This window comes from Pocillopora verrucosa, chromosome 14 (genome assembly GCF_036669915.1).
Source record: "Pocillopora verrucosa isolate sample1 chromosome 14, ASM3666991v2, whole genome shotgun sequence".
Classification (NCBI taxonomy): domain Eukaryota; kingdom Metazoa; phylum Cnidaria; class Anthozoa; order Scleractinia; family Pocilloporidae; genus Pocillopora; species Pocillopora verrucosa.
In genome coordinates this window covers 4,012,114-4,027,566 of record NC_089325.1, presented here as the reverse complement: position 1 = coordinate 4,027,566, position 15,453 = coordinate 4,012,114, and the positions used below count along the sequence as shown (strand labels likewise).

The 15,453-nt window shown below is 40.5% G+C and overlaps 1 protein-coding gene across 1 annotated transcript; it reads right to left on the bottom strand.

Annotated features, from left to right (window-relative positions):
• Window positions 1-1,631: 1,631 nt before the first annotated feature.
• On the bottom strand, window positions 1,632-12,616 carry LOC131795128 (cyclic nucleotide-binding domain-containing protein 2). The gene is made up of 17 exons (XM_059112700.1): window positions 12,157-12,616; window positions 10,545-10,615; window positions 9,817-9,991; window positions 9,304-9,378; window positions 8,801-8,889; window positions 8,406-8,479; window positions 7,706-7,788; window positions 6,889-6,972; window positions 6,715-6,782; window positions 6,229-6,306; window positions 5,362-5,422; window positions 4,704-4,890; window positions 3,943-3,995; window positions 3,748-3,843; window positions 3,574-3,639; window positions 2,904-2,993; window positions 1,632-1,851 (listed from the first exon to the last, which is right to left on the bottom strand). The coding sequence occupies exons 1-17, from the start codon at window positions 12,526-12,528 to the stop codon at window positions 1,747-1,749; spliced, it is 1,827 nt and encodes a 608-aa protein (XP_058968683.1). The 5' UTR covers window positions 12,529-12,616; the 3' UTR covers window positions 1,632-1,746.
• Window positions 12,617-15,453: the final 2,837 nt, after the last annotated feature.

Below are 15,453 nucleotides of genomic sequence, written 5' to 3'. Positions count from 1 at the left end.
TGCATGCCAGGGTTGTTTGATGGTTTAAGTTAGCTTCATGCTTCAAAACAGAATCTCTAGGGCCATTGAGCAAGCGCTGTTGATATTTGCAGCTCAGTGCGGAATCATATGATCAAAAATTTAATTTCATATTGCTTTTTCCTATTTTTTAACAGTTATAAAAACTTTTGCTATCAACCAATTGTGGCAGTGCCGGTGGATGAAGAAAAAGAAGAGGAAACAGAGGCAAAAGAACAACGCCGAGTCTACAGTGGCATCTTGAACAAGGAAGAGGACTGAGTTGTCAAAGGTAGTTAAGTAATATGAACGCGCTTAACGTTTTGAGAATAACAGATGAGAGATAGAATATATTTGCATATGACGTCATCTTTCCGTTAAGTTCTATTACAATAACGTCCTTTTCAGCATTATTGTATACGAAATTAACCCTTTAATCCTCAAGAGTGAAAGTACGCGCACTTGCTTCTACACGCAAAGTCTTTGGACAACATCGTCCTCGAAGAGATACCGCTGGCCTAGCATACTGCATATATGACACACGAAATTAACCCTTTAATCCCCAAGAGTGACCAACTTCTAATTTCTCCTTTCAGTTTCACTCTTGAATCCAACGCAAAAAGTCATGAAACGATCATTGATTCAGGATGCTCCTGATTGTCAAAAAAATTCTCCTTGTCAGTATCAGAGGGAATGTGTAGGGAACAGTGTAGTGAAATGTATACTGGTGTTGGGGTGTAAAGGGTTAATTTACCAATGAGACACTTACCTCTGAATCCAAGTTGGGGGGTGGGAAGGGGGAATGAGGAGGAGAGATGGGGAAGGGGACTGGGGGAAAGGTGGGAACAAACATATGGAACAAACAATGAAGTTAATTTTCTTGTACGTTGATTTTTATCATTTTTCTTTTGCTCACAGTGCTGCCAACGTCCCCTATTTTTGATGCTTTTCGATGAACAGGAACGATAATTTCAAGGCGATCGAAGTAATTGTAATTGTGTGCACTGTTTAGAAGTATTTTCGTTTTGTCTCATGGGGTGTCATGGTAACAGTGTGTTTCAGAACTATCAAGGTCATCATTCAGTTAACCTTCAGCTTGAATAAAATGTAATCTTATGAAAACGGACGGTCACTTTGTTTGTTTGTTTTGTTTCTAGCCATAATTTTAAGAAGAGATCATTCAGGAACACAGTATGCTACGGAGCTATTTTAAAACTCAAAGCGTCAAGCACGACTCAGCCAAAACTAAGAACCAATCCTGCTTGAGAAGATAAGGCGAAGTCAAGTATATCAAATATACCTCTAACTAACAGAGTAACCAAACTGTAAGTTACGGACCGAGTTTTTTTCCGCACGTATTCATGGCCCGCGCGCGAAGCGCTAGGGCCATAAATCCAAGCGGAAAATATGAGGTTCCGTAACTTACAGTACGGACCGATAAACTAGGGTAGTAAAGTATTAACTATACCTGTAAAGTTCAATTGGAGGGGGAGGATTTGAATTCAGACAAACCTTTGAATTTAGTGGACCCTACAGTGAAATTCGGCTCGCTAAATTGGCCAATAAAAGCACACGCTCTAACTAAGAGAAATAATAATACTGCCGTAATTAAAAACGAAACAAATCAAAACAAATTGAAGGAGGTCAACATTTCGTTTTTTGAAACTTAAAATGGAACAATTTTTGAAGATTACAAGATTTTCTGTAACTGGGTAAGCTCACAATGATCTTCCATATCCAAAATGAATATCATCTAGCTATAACAGTTTGTATCACGTCTTGTTTGTAAGCATCCCAGTTGATCCTTTCTTGAAGATTTCTTTGAAGCGTCTCTCTTGACGGGTAAGAACGCACCTTAAATGAGACAAAGTAAAAAAGCGTACAGGGTAATTTAGTATTATAAACTAAGTTGATAATGCCAATTTGCCCCTGTAAAGAGTTTCAAAGCTGACGTTTCGAGCGTTAGCCCTTCGTCATTCGCTCAGACGAAGGGATAACGCTCGAAACGTCAGCTAAAACTCTCTACGATGGCCAATTTACGTTATCAACTCAGTTGAAAATACCAAGTTATCTTCTTATACTCTCCCACCGACGCAACACCACGATTTCTTTAGAAATTTACTCCCTTCTTAAAACTGAAGTTTACGAAGTAAGTGATAGTCCTTTAATGCTTAAGATATTAGATCTGTTCATTTCATAGTCAGAACTGCAGAATTAACACCAATGACAACCAATGTTTCGGAATTTCTATCTTAGAACAAAACTTGTCTTCAAAGGCATTTTTGATCTCAGAGTCGAAAGGTGATGCGGGATAATCTCATACCCAGACCCTCCATGGCTAAACACTCCAGTTAAATAACACGGTAGGATGTGGGTACGAGATTAGATCCAGGATTACACCAATTTTGCCGAAATGTGCTCTGTGCTTGGTTTAGAAAACCTCCGCCACCATTTCAGTCCCAGTCTTTGGTGCCTCTTCGGCTTTAAACCTTTTCATTCCCAACATCCTATCGCAGCTTATTCTTTCCTCTAGCTGCTACACATTTCCTTGTAATTCAGTTTTGAGAATTTGGTGTTAGATCACGACATCGACTTCTACTTGATAAGTTTGAAAATTCTCATTAACTGTATGCTGGATAACATATAAATATTACAGGGAGAATTTACATGTCAATCACTTCTGGGAGTTAAAGGATTAAGGCAGGTTATACAATCTTACAGTGAGCTCAGTTTTAATGGCCTCAGAGTCTTAAACCTTTAGTTTGAAAGGTCACGTTTGCTGTGGATTTTTTATTTTGAGACTCGACCGAGGCACGTAAGATACTCCACCATTTAAGGTTCCAATGGGAGTGATAATTAGATAGACGACGTTTGAAGATAAAGGTAAAATAGTAGTCTATAATTACATTATGTCGGATCCATTTTTTGGTTAGCTCGCTTGCTTGGCTTATGAAGAACTTCTTAGAAATCATAACACATTCAGCTCCTCGACTGACCTGAAATCAGAGACAGAAAGTATTGTCTACAATTTTCTGTTTGAGTTCGCATAATGAAAACGAAGAAGTGCTTTTAATGTTGCATTCCGGTATCAAACCCTGGGCTTGAAAAGCTTGTTAGGGGGCATATCGGTGAGGTAGGCGAGGAATTATAATTGCCATGCATTGGAAAAAAAGGAGTTAAGTGGAGGAATATAATCATGATACTCATCATTTATTAATCAGTCATAGTGGGCGGTCAGTCGTTGTGGCAAGTCTTACTGATAAGTGGATTGTTTCCAAAACAGGTCGCTCCGGCTCATTTCTTCATTTCCTTGCCATCACCGTGTCATTACTCTGAATAGTTCGAATTTTGTGACTCGCCTCGCGGGCGAAGTTTAGTTGCGGAAACGAAAATTTTGATTAGAAATCTCAGCAAAGTTCATCATCAACAAGCGACTAATTCTATTCCTCTCTCAGCCTTTGAGAATTAAGAAATCTAAGACAGAGGTGGAGGAAGGATCTAATAACCAGAATGTTTGTTTGTTAATATTCACCCATAGATTGGCCAATAATTACAAACTATGTCATAGCTACTCACAAGGCTGACACTGGCTTGTTGAAGGAGTTGAGAGTCTTCATCAAAATTAGGAAGCGTTGATAAACCCTTGAAACAGGAACACGAACAAACACAAATACGTTTTAGAGGAATAAGAGGGCATATGAGTAAAGGAAGGGATCCATCAGTCAGCAGTTTGGAAACGACAATACTCACGAAAACACTCCTAGGATGAAGAAGACCCAACTGCACAAAGGCTGTTTGTTTTCTAAGTTGACTGTTGTTGGTGGACGACACTTCAGTGACGGGGAACTGTTGATATAAAAGAAGCAAAGCGAAAATGTCATAAACAAGATGAGAGACATTTCAAAAAACGCGCGCCTGTATGGAGTCATGGAGTCTTTTTCCTACCACAGGTGGAAGGGATTTTGTGCGACGTCCTTCCACATGATATCTTGAGAAAGCTGGTGATAAGAAAAAAAACAAATTACTACACTAAAAATCAATTTTTCTTTAAGCTTGTCATCTCTCTCACATCACTGCTTTAGACTCTTGCTTGGTGTGCGACTGTGACGTGACTTAAAACAAAACAGAACTCAAGCAGAAGTTATATCTGGCTGATCGCACTAAAATCTTTTTCAAGCGGACACCATACAAAGCCGTGTACTATCATACCGCTCTAAAATGAGATATAGGCATGAACGGGTTCAAGAGGAGATTGAGCACGTGCACTGAAGTAGCAAGGCTCAGATGCAGGGAATAGGGAAACCTGAAGAGAGCGAGCGATCAGCCTAAAGACAGAAGAAGAGCAGCCTGGAGACAGGGAGGAAGCATCTTAGGGAGAAAAAGGGAGCAGCTTAAGGAATAAAGAGCAAGCAGCAGCGGGGAAAGAAAAATCAGTCTGGAGACGGAGAGAGGAAGCCTAAAGACATAGAAAGAGAAGTCGAGACAAATAGGAGACAGAGGGAGGATCCTGGAGATAGGCAGCACCATCTCCCCCCCTCCCAAGGGGAAAGAACAAGCAGTCTGGAGACAGAGGGGGGGACCCTGGAGATAGAGTGATAGAGTGGAGGAAGCGCTATCTTCCCCTCCTAAGAAGAGAAGGGAACAATGATGATGACTGTAAGAGGTAGCATGGAATTTTGCCTCATATCTCTCACCGTTCCACCCACCTAATTTGTCCATGTTCTTTGGCATTCTTCTTAATCTGGAAGCGGAGTAATTAGTTTTCCTGTGACGTTCCACCGTTAAATGCGCCAATTTTTCTGCTGCGGTTATGTCTTCGCTATATCGATAATGCTTTTTTCCACACAACTTTGGTTTGGATATTTCAAGTCTCAAAAGAATCTGGCAAACTCCCTAAAAAAAAAAAAAACAAATAGTGATCCTAGCTAACCAACCTTCATTGTCGGCGGGGGAACGTTTTGCAACCTATTGGGGCTCGTCGTACATCAAACCAAACGTACATGCCTACATACATTTACCAAAATGTCGTTCAAGTAGTTCTTTACATCTCCCCCCCGTGGGGCTTCGCTGCATAAGCTCCAGGAATTTGTAAGAGGATATCGATGACGCTAGCAGTCGACCATCGAATATCAAGAGTAGAAAACCTTAAGCGGTAAATTAGCCGATGGCGTAGTTGGGGTAAAATGTCCTCGATATCTTCTGTCAGTGACGCATCATCATGATTGTGAATGTAGGGTTAATGAGGGTATACGACGTTCACCCGATTTAAATTTCCCGTCTGGAGGAAAATAATTGCGGCGGTGTAAAATTTTGCAGATCAGTCATAACATGTCCCCCCCCCCCTCCCCCCCCACGATGACTCACCGAGACAATGACGTATAGCCAGTCAGATTTGTTACTGTCTTTTACAATCACTGTTCCTCTTCTTTTCATGAAACAAAAAACGTCGGTAAGTTGACAATATAGGAAAAATTACAAGACGCACAAACGAAAAAAATCAAAGTTACAGAGAAGAATGGGATTAAGAATTCTATTAGTCAGAAAGGAGTGAAAGAAAATCGTTGAACCGAAGCTTAAATGCAGCATAAAAAAATAAAAAGATAGTCGATGTTTCAGTCACAGAAACGGCCAGTTTCATCGATCAGTTGACAAAGCGAGCTCTCCACCAAACTGTCACTGATTTATCAAAGAAGCAGGCAAGAAAGCAGATAGAAAGTGCACCAAGTAGTCAGTCGGTCAGTCAGCCGGTTCCTCCGTCCGTCCGTCCGCTGATCCGTCAGTCCATCGGTCGGTCTGACGGTTTATTAGTCAGTGAGTCAGCGCGTGCATGGATAAGTTAATTGGCTAGTTGATCTCGTCCAGTCGGTAAGTCAGATCAGTTACTCAAATGGTCACCAAGTCGCTTAGTTAGTCAGTCAGGGATAAACCGGATAGTCCATCGGTTCGTAGTCTGCCAAACCAGTCCGTACGTTAGTTTAATCATTCAAGCATTCAGTCTCTTAGTGAGGCCAGCCAATCCGTAATTTGGGACGTCATTCAGTGATTCAGAGAGCAAGTAAGTGGGTGACTGACTGAGTGAGTGACTCGCTCAGGCAGTCATTCGGTCAGCCAGCCAATCAGGGAGCTGGCGTGTGTTCAGTTATTGTAATGCATATATGTGAACAAAAATTAAGGAGCTATCCTTAGAGACTGTTTCACAAGTAACCACTGTACACAGTTTGCGTAGCATACCTGAAGTAATGAAAAAGGCAGTTTTCCGGGTGTGCAAGTAGTAGATCAACCGGCCAGTCGGCTAGAAAGTCTAGATTTCTGAAAAGTCAACATGAAAAGATTGAAATCTGTAGATATTTTCAGAACTGCACGTTTAACAAGTGGTATACTATGGATTTTACGCCAAAATGAACGACGTGAACAAAAAGTTCCATTTTTTGGATGATTGGTGCCCAGTGTGAATATGAGGGGCCTCTCCAAGCGCTTTTATTACGATTTCCCGCCATATGGCATTGTTCCACTCGCGAAGGCATCTAAGGAAGGAAAAGAGTTGAGACAGCAAGTCCCAGGAAAAGGTTTCTACTAGTGAATTCAAGAGGGGGGGAGGGGAATCATTTCGAAAAAGGATGCAAAAGAGCGAAAGAGAACTCCTGGGACGAAAATGGAAAAAGCAAACCAATCGAGGGAAATGAGAAATGATGTTCTACATGAAAAAGATTTGCCTACCTGCAAAATTTGAGATGCGCAGGCTCTTCTCCTGATTTGGTCTGACCCATAAAAATTCTCTTATAATCCTACAAGAAACAACGAAAACCGACTTTCTTTTTCCTACCATTGATCTTTGTTAACTAAAATAAGGTTTTTTTTCTGTGTAACTGTGATCTTGTAATAAGATTCTACCTCCTTTCCTATTACTAAGAGCTGAACAGGATCGTTGCTGACCACAGATGCTGTCCTGCGGACGTTGTTCATAATGGCAGTCTCCTAAAAAAAATTGAAATGATCTTGAAATATTTAATGTTGGTGTTCATGAAAGGAAGGGTGGGTAGAATTCTTAGTATTTAGGTAACAAGAGTGATAATGCGGCACTGATTGGAGGGGACTTCAGAAAGGTCAGTGCTAGGAAACTATCTGATGAGCCTCCTGTAATGATACCAACACTTTTTTCACCAACTCTAGCTTCTCTTCCTCCTGGCAACAGGGAAGTACTTTGGCAGATGGCAACTGTTTCAGTTCGCAGTGCAGTAACGCGTTGTTTTAAAATGCAGTGAAGTTGCTGTTTCTTGATCGCGACTTGCGGTCATTACATAGCCACAGCGAGTTTTCTAGAATAGAAGGCCATAGCAAGCTTGCAAACATTTGTTAATCGGAAAATGTTACATGCCCGCCGACGCATCACAAAAATTGCTCTCAAGAAATCAATAGTTCACTTTGGTGATGAAAAAAGTAAGCCTCAGTATGAGTACTGAGTGGTGGTTGGTGGGTCACCAAAGTTTGTAAATTTTTTTTTAACAAGATAGTGGCTCTTAGCACAGTTGTCACTTCTCCACACCTCACCATATGACAGCGGATACGTGGATGATAAGACAGTTTGCTTAATAACGTTTGATGCACATGCAGTCGTATTTTTTGAAACGGGGGTGTTAACCAAACAATGGCTGGTTTTGGTTCAGATGAAAACCTGTTGACGATTAGATAAACTGAATTTTCTACTCACTCCAAAACTGGATCCTCTCTTCAGTGTTGCCAAAGACGTAAATGGCGAGTCCTTTGTTGGATCATTTTCGGATAGCACAGTTACTACATTGTGATAAGGAAATTAAAAAACAGTTATTAATGAGCAGAATCTCACAACAGGACAACAAATGATTCGAGTTTGGGTAAATCGCATCTGAAGCAAGAGGAGATGATTGTCGAGAGTCAAACACCCAAGGGAGCAAAAGTGCAAAGCCTTGAAGAACACTCTTTATCTTGTCTTGTGTATCTCTTCTTTACCGATGATTTCACATTTCCTCTCTGACGACCTCTTCTTGTGTTTCCGGAATAAGCTTCACTCCGGCTAGCAGTACCGTCCCCCACTCAGTCGATCACTAAGTAAATATTACTCACGTATCTTCTCCTCAACGCATGCGATTTCAACTCATATTGATTACTCAACGAGCTCGAGGAGCTACCATCAAAGCTTTATGTTTTAAGGAACCTGCTAGTGAAATATTCCTTAGCCGTTATGGCCAATAAAGCAACGCATAAATTATCTTTATCGAGGTTGTAAAATGAGAATAGGTATGAGATTTGGTAAGATGCATGGAGGCAGTCTGAGGAGTGTGAAATGAAACCTGCGAGAGGTTAACCTTCAGAATGAGCTTGGGTGTACTGACTTTGTAGAGCGTTACGAGGATTTAACATCAGTTACTTACCCGTTCCATTGATGATGAAATAAAAGTTTTCGGCCACGTGATCTTGTTTTATGATTACTTTATTCGGGGGAAGGCTTGAAAGAAAGCAAAAAAACAAACCAAATTTAAAAGGATTGGTTTTTAACGAAAGAAGTCGATCACGGCTCTGAGGAACAAAAAAGCCAACAAATAATTTAACCATCACAGAAATTCCTTATTGATTTAACGCCAAGTTTCGAAAAACTTCCAAAGCGTGCTACAGAAATTGCGACAAAATGCCTTGTTTATTCCGCGACAAAGGCTTCAAGTTGTTCACGGTATGTAACCTCAAGTAACATGACCTTTTAACGAATCAAAACGAGGGAACCACGACATTTTTAAAGAAGAAAAAAAACGATTGTAAGTTTTTTTTATACCTTTGTAACCAGGCAACTTTGCACACATCTTGTTGCATATGGAGAGGGAGCTCAGAGAAAGATTCCAAGGTTTGAAGAGCGTACAACACCTGTTGGAACAAACCGAGATGACATGAACAAACGTCTTAAGGAAAGAAGTGTGACCTACTACGAGATCATTTTTACTTATTTTGTTAAATTTGCGACTTTAAAGCGCCTTACAAGCGATAACATGTTTTCGACATTCAGTAGGAGCCCACTGATTCGGTGTAAAGTTCATCAATTGAAGCATACACAAGTTACCCTGCAGTTCTCTCTTAAGGGACCCCATTGTTTTTTCGGCGGGTGAGTACAATAGTATTCTTGAGACAGACATTTTCCCCAGCATGTGTCGTTGTCTATCCAAACAATTGAATTCTTTTCAATGTTTTTTATATCCCCTTCAAATAGGTCGTGTTCCCCTAAGCCTACTTCTCGAATAACAGCGATTCAATTCAACTTTCAGTAATGTAAAGGTAACTCACAGTTTGAAGTTGGTCGCTTGTGCGCACATCTGGCCAGGTGGTTAACAACTGTTTGACTTCCTTGCTAATCTTTACCTGTCAATAAAACCAGAAAAAACTTGAAAATGTAAACTTGCAAATGTGGACACCGGCTTTTGACCATCGGCTGATGTTTTAATGACAGCGATTTTCTAATGCATTGCCTACATTTATTACCTGTCGATTCTTAATTAATAGTGTTTGACTAAAGAGGAAGCGTGAGATTGGCCTCTTAAATAGCTGGCATTCTTTCCAAACCATCAAAAGCGAATTTTCATTTACAGAACGCCTTGGGGACATAGAAAAGCGTTCCCTGAATAGAGGTGTCCCTTTTCAATGATATAGATACAAAATCGTTTTTAAACACTTTTTTTGATTTGGGGTTAAACAATTTGAGTCCCTTGAAGGGTGGTGTCATCTGTAGAGGGAGTCCGACATGAAACATTAATCTTTGCTTATTTAAACTAAATGATTTAAAGCGCATTTAGTGTGTACCTCTTTATTGGCCTTGAATTGTTTTGGGTCAAACACAAGAGCAGAAGTAGAGAAACCAGGAATGTTCTGTTTATTGTCACCCTTTAAGTGTTTTTCTCTTGTTGTCATGTAGCCTTCCATGATCTCCAGTAACGACTTAGAAATTCCATCCTCGCGGAAAATGGCTTTGGGGTCACTGAACAAAAAAGGCACATGAATCCATTTTAATCTGTATACTATACCTTCAGATATTCACCTATGCTCAACGAAAGACTGAGAGGAGACTGATAATATAGCTTGAAAAACGGGCATCATTTGTTATTGTTGTCAATCGATGTCAAGTTGATTGAGGGGCGAGAACGGGGAGAGAACGATGCGTTCTCCAAAAGAGCGTGAAGATTGGGCGACGCCTGGGTGAAGGAGGGCAAAAAAAGGAGAAAATTGCTCCTTGTGTCGTGCGTCATTCGCGTTTCCGTGCTTGCCTGGCGTTGCTCTCACTCGATTATTAGATGGAAAAATAATGCGCTTGTTAATAAAAGCTAATGATGTTATTAAGCGCTTTTAACAATGAGATCGCGCAAGTAGTAACCGTGTTATTCCGGATTTAAGATCAGCGTTCGGAAAATACACAAAATCTCCTCAGCGCCGATATTTCATAGCGCTCAGTTTTGTTTTAGATTTACTTGGTACATTCATCACATGTCACGCCTCGAGATTGACTCTCCTAAAGAAAATAAATGGCAACCCACCTTTTAAGAGCATTTCCAAGTCTAATCACAATCAGCACTATTCTTGCTAATTTTTTGAAACTCTGCAGGGGCTGTGGAAATAAAGCAAACTATTTAACTAATTGAATAAAGACTAAATATACATACAGATCAGAGATTATTTCGTGAGCACATCTGCCAGAAAAAGTGTAGTAATACGGTAGTATTTGCCAGATACAAACTTATCTGTGTCAGTGCTGAAAGAAGTACTGTAAGTTTACCATTTAAATCCTGGACATTAAGGGCCGGTTATTTTTAAGAGGTCTAACCGAAACCGCGGCGTTACGCAAGCAGTGTGCCCTATGTATTCCCCTTAAGAGGGTTTTTTTCACTAAATAAATTTCCTTTCACTACTATCCTTTGGCTCGCTTGACACTGTTTACAAAAATGAATGTTCAGATATAAGATTCGGCTAAATTTAAAATAGTTTAGAACGCCGTTTTGTTAGACAACGGCTAAACTTTGATGATAAATAATCGGCCCCATGCAAATAAAAGGCCTACGTCATGTAGCATTTGATAACCAATAAACTCGTATTGCTCGGCATAACGAGCCCGGATGGGCTCCACGCCGCTGCAGCTGGGACACCAAAATTAGGAGAATGAAGGAAACTGAGGTAATCTTCATACCCTACTTGCATGCTTTATTTTTAAGAGCGCTTCAGGCCCGGAGCGCTCTCTATTTGTTCAAAATTCCCAGCTTATTCGGTGGGTAATATCCTGAGACAGTCTGACCGTAGTAACCGGAAAGTCACCGCGCCATTTGATTCCACTTCGGTCGCACCATGTTTTACATTGAATTATAGTCACTCAACTGCGGTTTACCGTTTCAAACTTTAAGACCCAAGCGCTTTTAAAATGAATCCACACTGTGCTTAACGTTCATGCTTTTCCTGTTCTATTATTCTTGATTCATTTGAAAGGAAATACTCTTCGGCAATGCAAAGCGCTTATAAAATTTCGGCGCGATCATCACCAACAACCTCAGAGTTCATTTCCCCTCATTTTACATCGAGACTGACAGTTAGTTCGGCTTCAAAATCAAGGGGCATGTACATACGCTATACGTTATTTTCAGCACCTTAGAAAGATATCATAATTTCAATATTTTAAATCGAAGTATACTTGGGAAATGAGAGACCGACAATACGAGAAAGGAAAGGAAGGACATTAAAATAAACACAACGTATAAACCTGAGTTGAGGTAAATCTTTACTGCAATCGTTAAGTTTTGACATGTGCCACGGCTTTCTGTTACCCCGGCCTAAATATATTGTTGCGAACTAATCGTATCGTTCGAGACAAACTCTTTTTACGTCTGAAGAAGGAAGCAGTTACGTTAACCACTTACGAGCTTGAGAAATCCTTTAACCTAAAAATTTAAACAATTATTGCCTTGACAATGATAAACTCAATTTCCTGATAACTTGCAAGTGGCATACTGATACACCCAGCCGTTCTCCTAGCCGTTGTATTAGACATGAGCCATAACAATTGATTTTAGGACAAGGAAAAAGCTTATTAAATGAATACGACGGAATAAAATTGTTTAGAACCTTATCTTTGCGGTTATAGCCTGTTTGATGAATACTTACCTCGAAATGAAAGGTGGACGCATTCGATCTGCTCAGGCCCATTTTCCTCCATCGTTTGATGCACAAACGGACGTTTTCGTTTTTCGATCCAAGCAACTGACCGCCTTCATCGCTTACCGCTGCTGTGCTTGGTGTCGAAGTTCGTGTTAAATCTGGGGCTGACGTTTCTTTTATCGTAGGAAGGCTATCGTGTCTATGACTTGATCGAGAATGTAATCGCGATTTAGTGTTTTTAGCGCGTTCACGCTCGGTTACTGAACACTCGACGTCTGTAACGTTGATGACGTTCTTAACTGCACTTAATTCTCGCCAGTTCGGATTTGTATCTCGCTTTGAAAACAAATACGGTCTCTTTTCAAACGATGGAAGCATTGACGTCGTTGAAAGGAAAGGATAAACCCTTGAAAAGTCTCAAAACAGGGGGAATATGACTAAGAGGCAAGTACATCAACTGTATCACATGTCGCCTTGGATATAATTTTGAGCTGACACGCCAGAGAAATCCGAGTAGAGAGGTTAAATACCTTTGACCTTTCAATAAAAACCCTTCTCGATTTTTGAGTGTTTTCGTGATAACAATAATTTGTTTCAAATCTAAATAAAACAAACAATTACCGAGAACAACCTTTTCTTTAATTTGAATTAGAAACTGCATTTCTTTTGGCTTGTTAATTGCAACAAAGCGTGATATCAGTAATGTCGTGACGAACGATCGTTGCGTGCGCTCAAATCCTGGCAGAACAATAAACAAAGGCAGGAACATAATCTATTGGCTTGTGGCATTCATTAAACTAGATTTAACTAAAATCATAACGTCAAGAAACAAGGTTTTAAGGAATTAGTTTCGCACCGAAATCTGGATTTCGCTCTCTGTACCTAAATACGAGGGTGTGTTTTGATCTAATTTCAGGCTTCCGGATTTTTCAAGTGTTCATTCCGGTATAAAAATTAATCCATCTGTTTTTAATATATCGTGGCAATCTTTGTTCCCAGGTATGGCGTAACATACCGTTCAAAATTCAGTCAGGGTATTTTCCCAATCGAAAAATTAATTTTCGCGTCGGAAATCAATTAACACCCAGGTTCTCTCTACTATCCGCGCGTTGGTGTGACGATCAACGTTTGGGAACAAAAATAAGGCAACTGAAGGCAAATCGGCACACTCAACCTGTTTACAACCTGGACCAGAAATACGCCTGCGCGGACGTACAATTGGTTGACAAAACCCACCTCGAGTGTTACACGGGTACAGTTAGGAAAACTCTGTGGATTGATTTTAGAAACTAAGTTTAACCGAGGTGTTAACTTCCTCCTAGAGCACAGAGGAAATCCATACCCAATTATGCTCAGGATTAAAAACCTTTCACATGATTCGGCTTCTCGGAGTGCGTTATGTAAGTGCAATGCAAAAGAATTAGCTCTTAGCTGTTAACAGTGATCGAAAATTAAAATTCTACTCTCAGCACATGATCCGGCAAACAGGTGAGAAGTAGACACGAAGTCAATATGTGGATGATGTCACCTTGATACAACATCAAATTGTCTCTGGAATTAAAGAAAGGTTTAAAAGTTCGTTTAGGCTCCTTTTCCGCTTCTTTTTGTAGTCCAGTCCTTGTATGGGTCTTGTACTTCCCTTGAAGGTAGATGAGCGCACTTTTCCTGGTCTTATTGATGAACTGACAAATTTAGATACATTTTCAAAAAATCCTGACGCTTTACAAACCTCGATAACCTGTTGTAACTCACCCTTAATAGCTTGATCTCTCTTGAGCTCAAAGCTCTACTCCGACGTCTCACTCTTAACAGCACCAAGGCAGGCTGTACCAGACCCTTCGCAAATACACTATTCGACCGTCGGCGTTGACCTACGGATCCTCGGCGGTCAGACGTCCGCTGTGGCTGCATCTCAATAACAGAGACCGGTGAAGACCGACTCTCTTTAAGAACCGGGGGATGTGATTGCGAGGTGGTGTTGGTGGAAAATCGTGGCCGCGAGAGCCGGATGTCTTGAACGCCTGAAAAGCTGGCTCGTCTGGTCCTAAATCGAGACGGTTCCAGCGAATTACAACTGGATGTCAGCGTAATATCTGGGACACTCAGCATCATACTTTGGTCTTTCACTTGCCTCTCTGTACCAGATGATTCTTGGCGTTGGTCATTGCGCTTGTAACCTTCGCTTACGGAGAAACTGAAACACTCCAATTTCGGTTTCTTTCAAGGTGTTTTCGGGCCATATCATTCAAGCTGACTTTAAATTATTCTTCAAGCTATCTGACTAAGCGAACATCGCACGATCCACTATCAATGTCAGTCGAGGTGCTAACATCTTGCTAACGGAGCAACTGAGATAAAGTGCAAGACAATGCCTTTTTTACTGTAGAATAACCACGATTGTGATCTAGATTGTAAATTAAGAAATAAACGTTTTGACGAGAAAAACATCAATTGTTTAAGCAACTGCGAAGTATCGATCACATCTTATTCTCCGGAAACATTACACGCGATGCACAGTAAAAGATTTACCATTTGCACCTTTGACGTCACCTTGAACGGACCAAGGTCAGGATTACACAGGGGAGATAAAAGACAACTTAATATTGTGATTGTTTGTTGAGCAAAAGTACATTCAACTCGGAGCGAAACACATTTAACAAAATATTTTTCTGATCTGCTCCAATCGCTCTGACGAAGGGCTAACGCTGGAAACGTCAGCTTTTAAACTCTTTTCGGAGGCCAATTTACGTTAACAACTCACTTGATAATATTAAATTACCTGTTATACTCTCCCCCCGACGTAGCACCACAGTTTCTTTAGAAACTTACTCCCTTTAACAAAATATTGGCATGGTAACAGAGAAAACAACTTAGGAAATACCTGTGTGGGAAATGTTTCCATAGAACCTTATACTATTCCAAAACTAAGCTCAAGTCTCAAAAGCAATCCGTGGTTTTCGTTTAGCAAACAACAGTATGCATATGAAGTTTAGGGGTTATGCGGAAATCTTGCCATTGAGTGAACTGTAAAGTAAAGATGTTTCTAGATGGGAGGATTGAAAGCACATCATGAAAAGACTATGACTAGGGCTCGAAATATGATTAGCTAATATCCATTTGAGTTTCGAGACATTTAAAGATTATGCTATGCATTACCCTGGAGCCCTACGCCACGATCCAACTCGATGTGAAAATCCTGATTCAGTTCTCTGAAGAATGGAGACGAGGAATATGTTTTCCTCGAGAAGTTACAAAAGGGTATAATGTGTGAGTGAAGAGGCGCATTTGCAAATAAATTCAACG

Coding starts and splice junctions, on each gene's coding strand:
- LOC131795128 (XM_059112700.1), bottom strand. CDS start 12,528: ATGCTTCCATCGTTTGAAAAGAGACCGTATTTGTTTTCAAAGCGAGAT. Junction 6,783..6,888: donor TCTTAGTAATAGGAAAGGAG/GTAGAATCTTAT, acceptor TGTTTCTTGTAG/GATTATAAGAGAATTTTTAT. Junction 2,994..3,573: donor AACAAGCCAGTGTCAGCCTT/GTGAGTAGCTAT, acceptor CTCTGATTTCAG/GTCAGTCGAGGAGCTGAATG.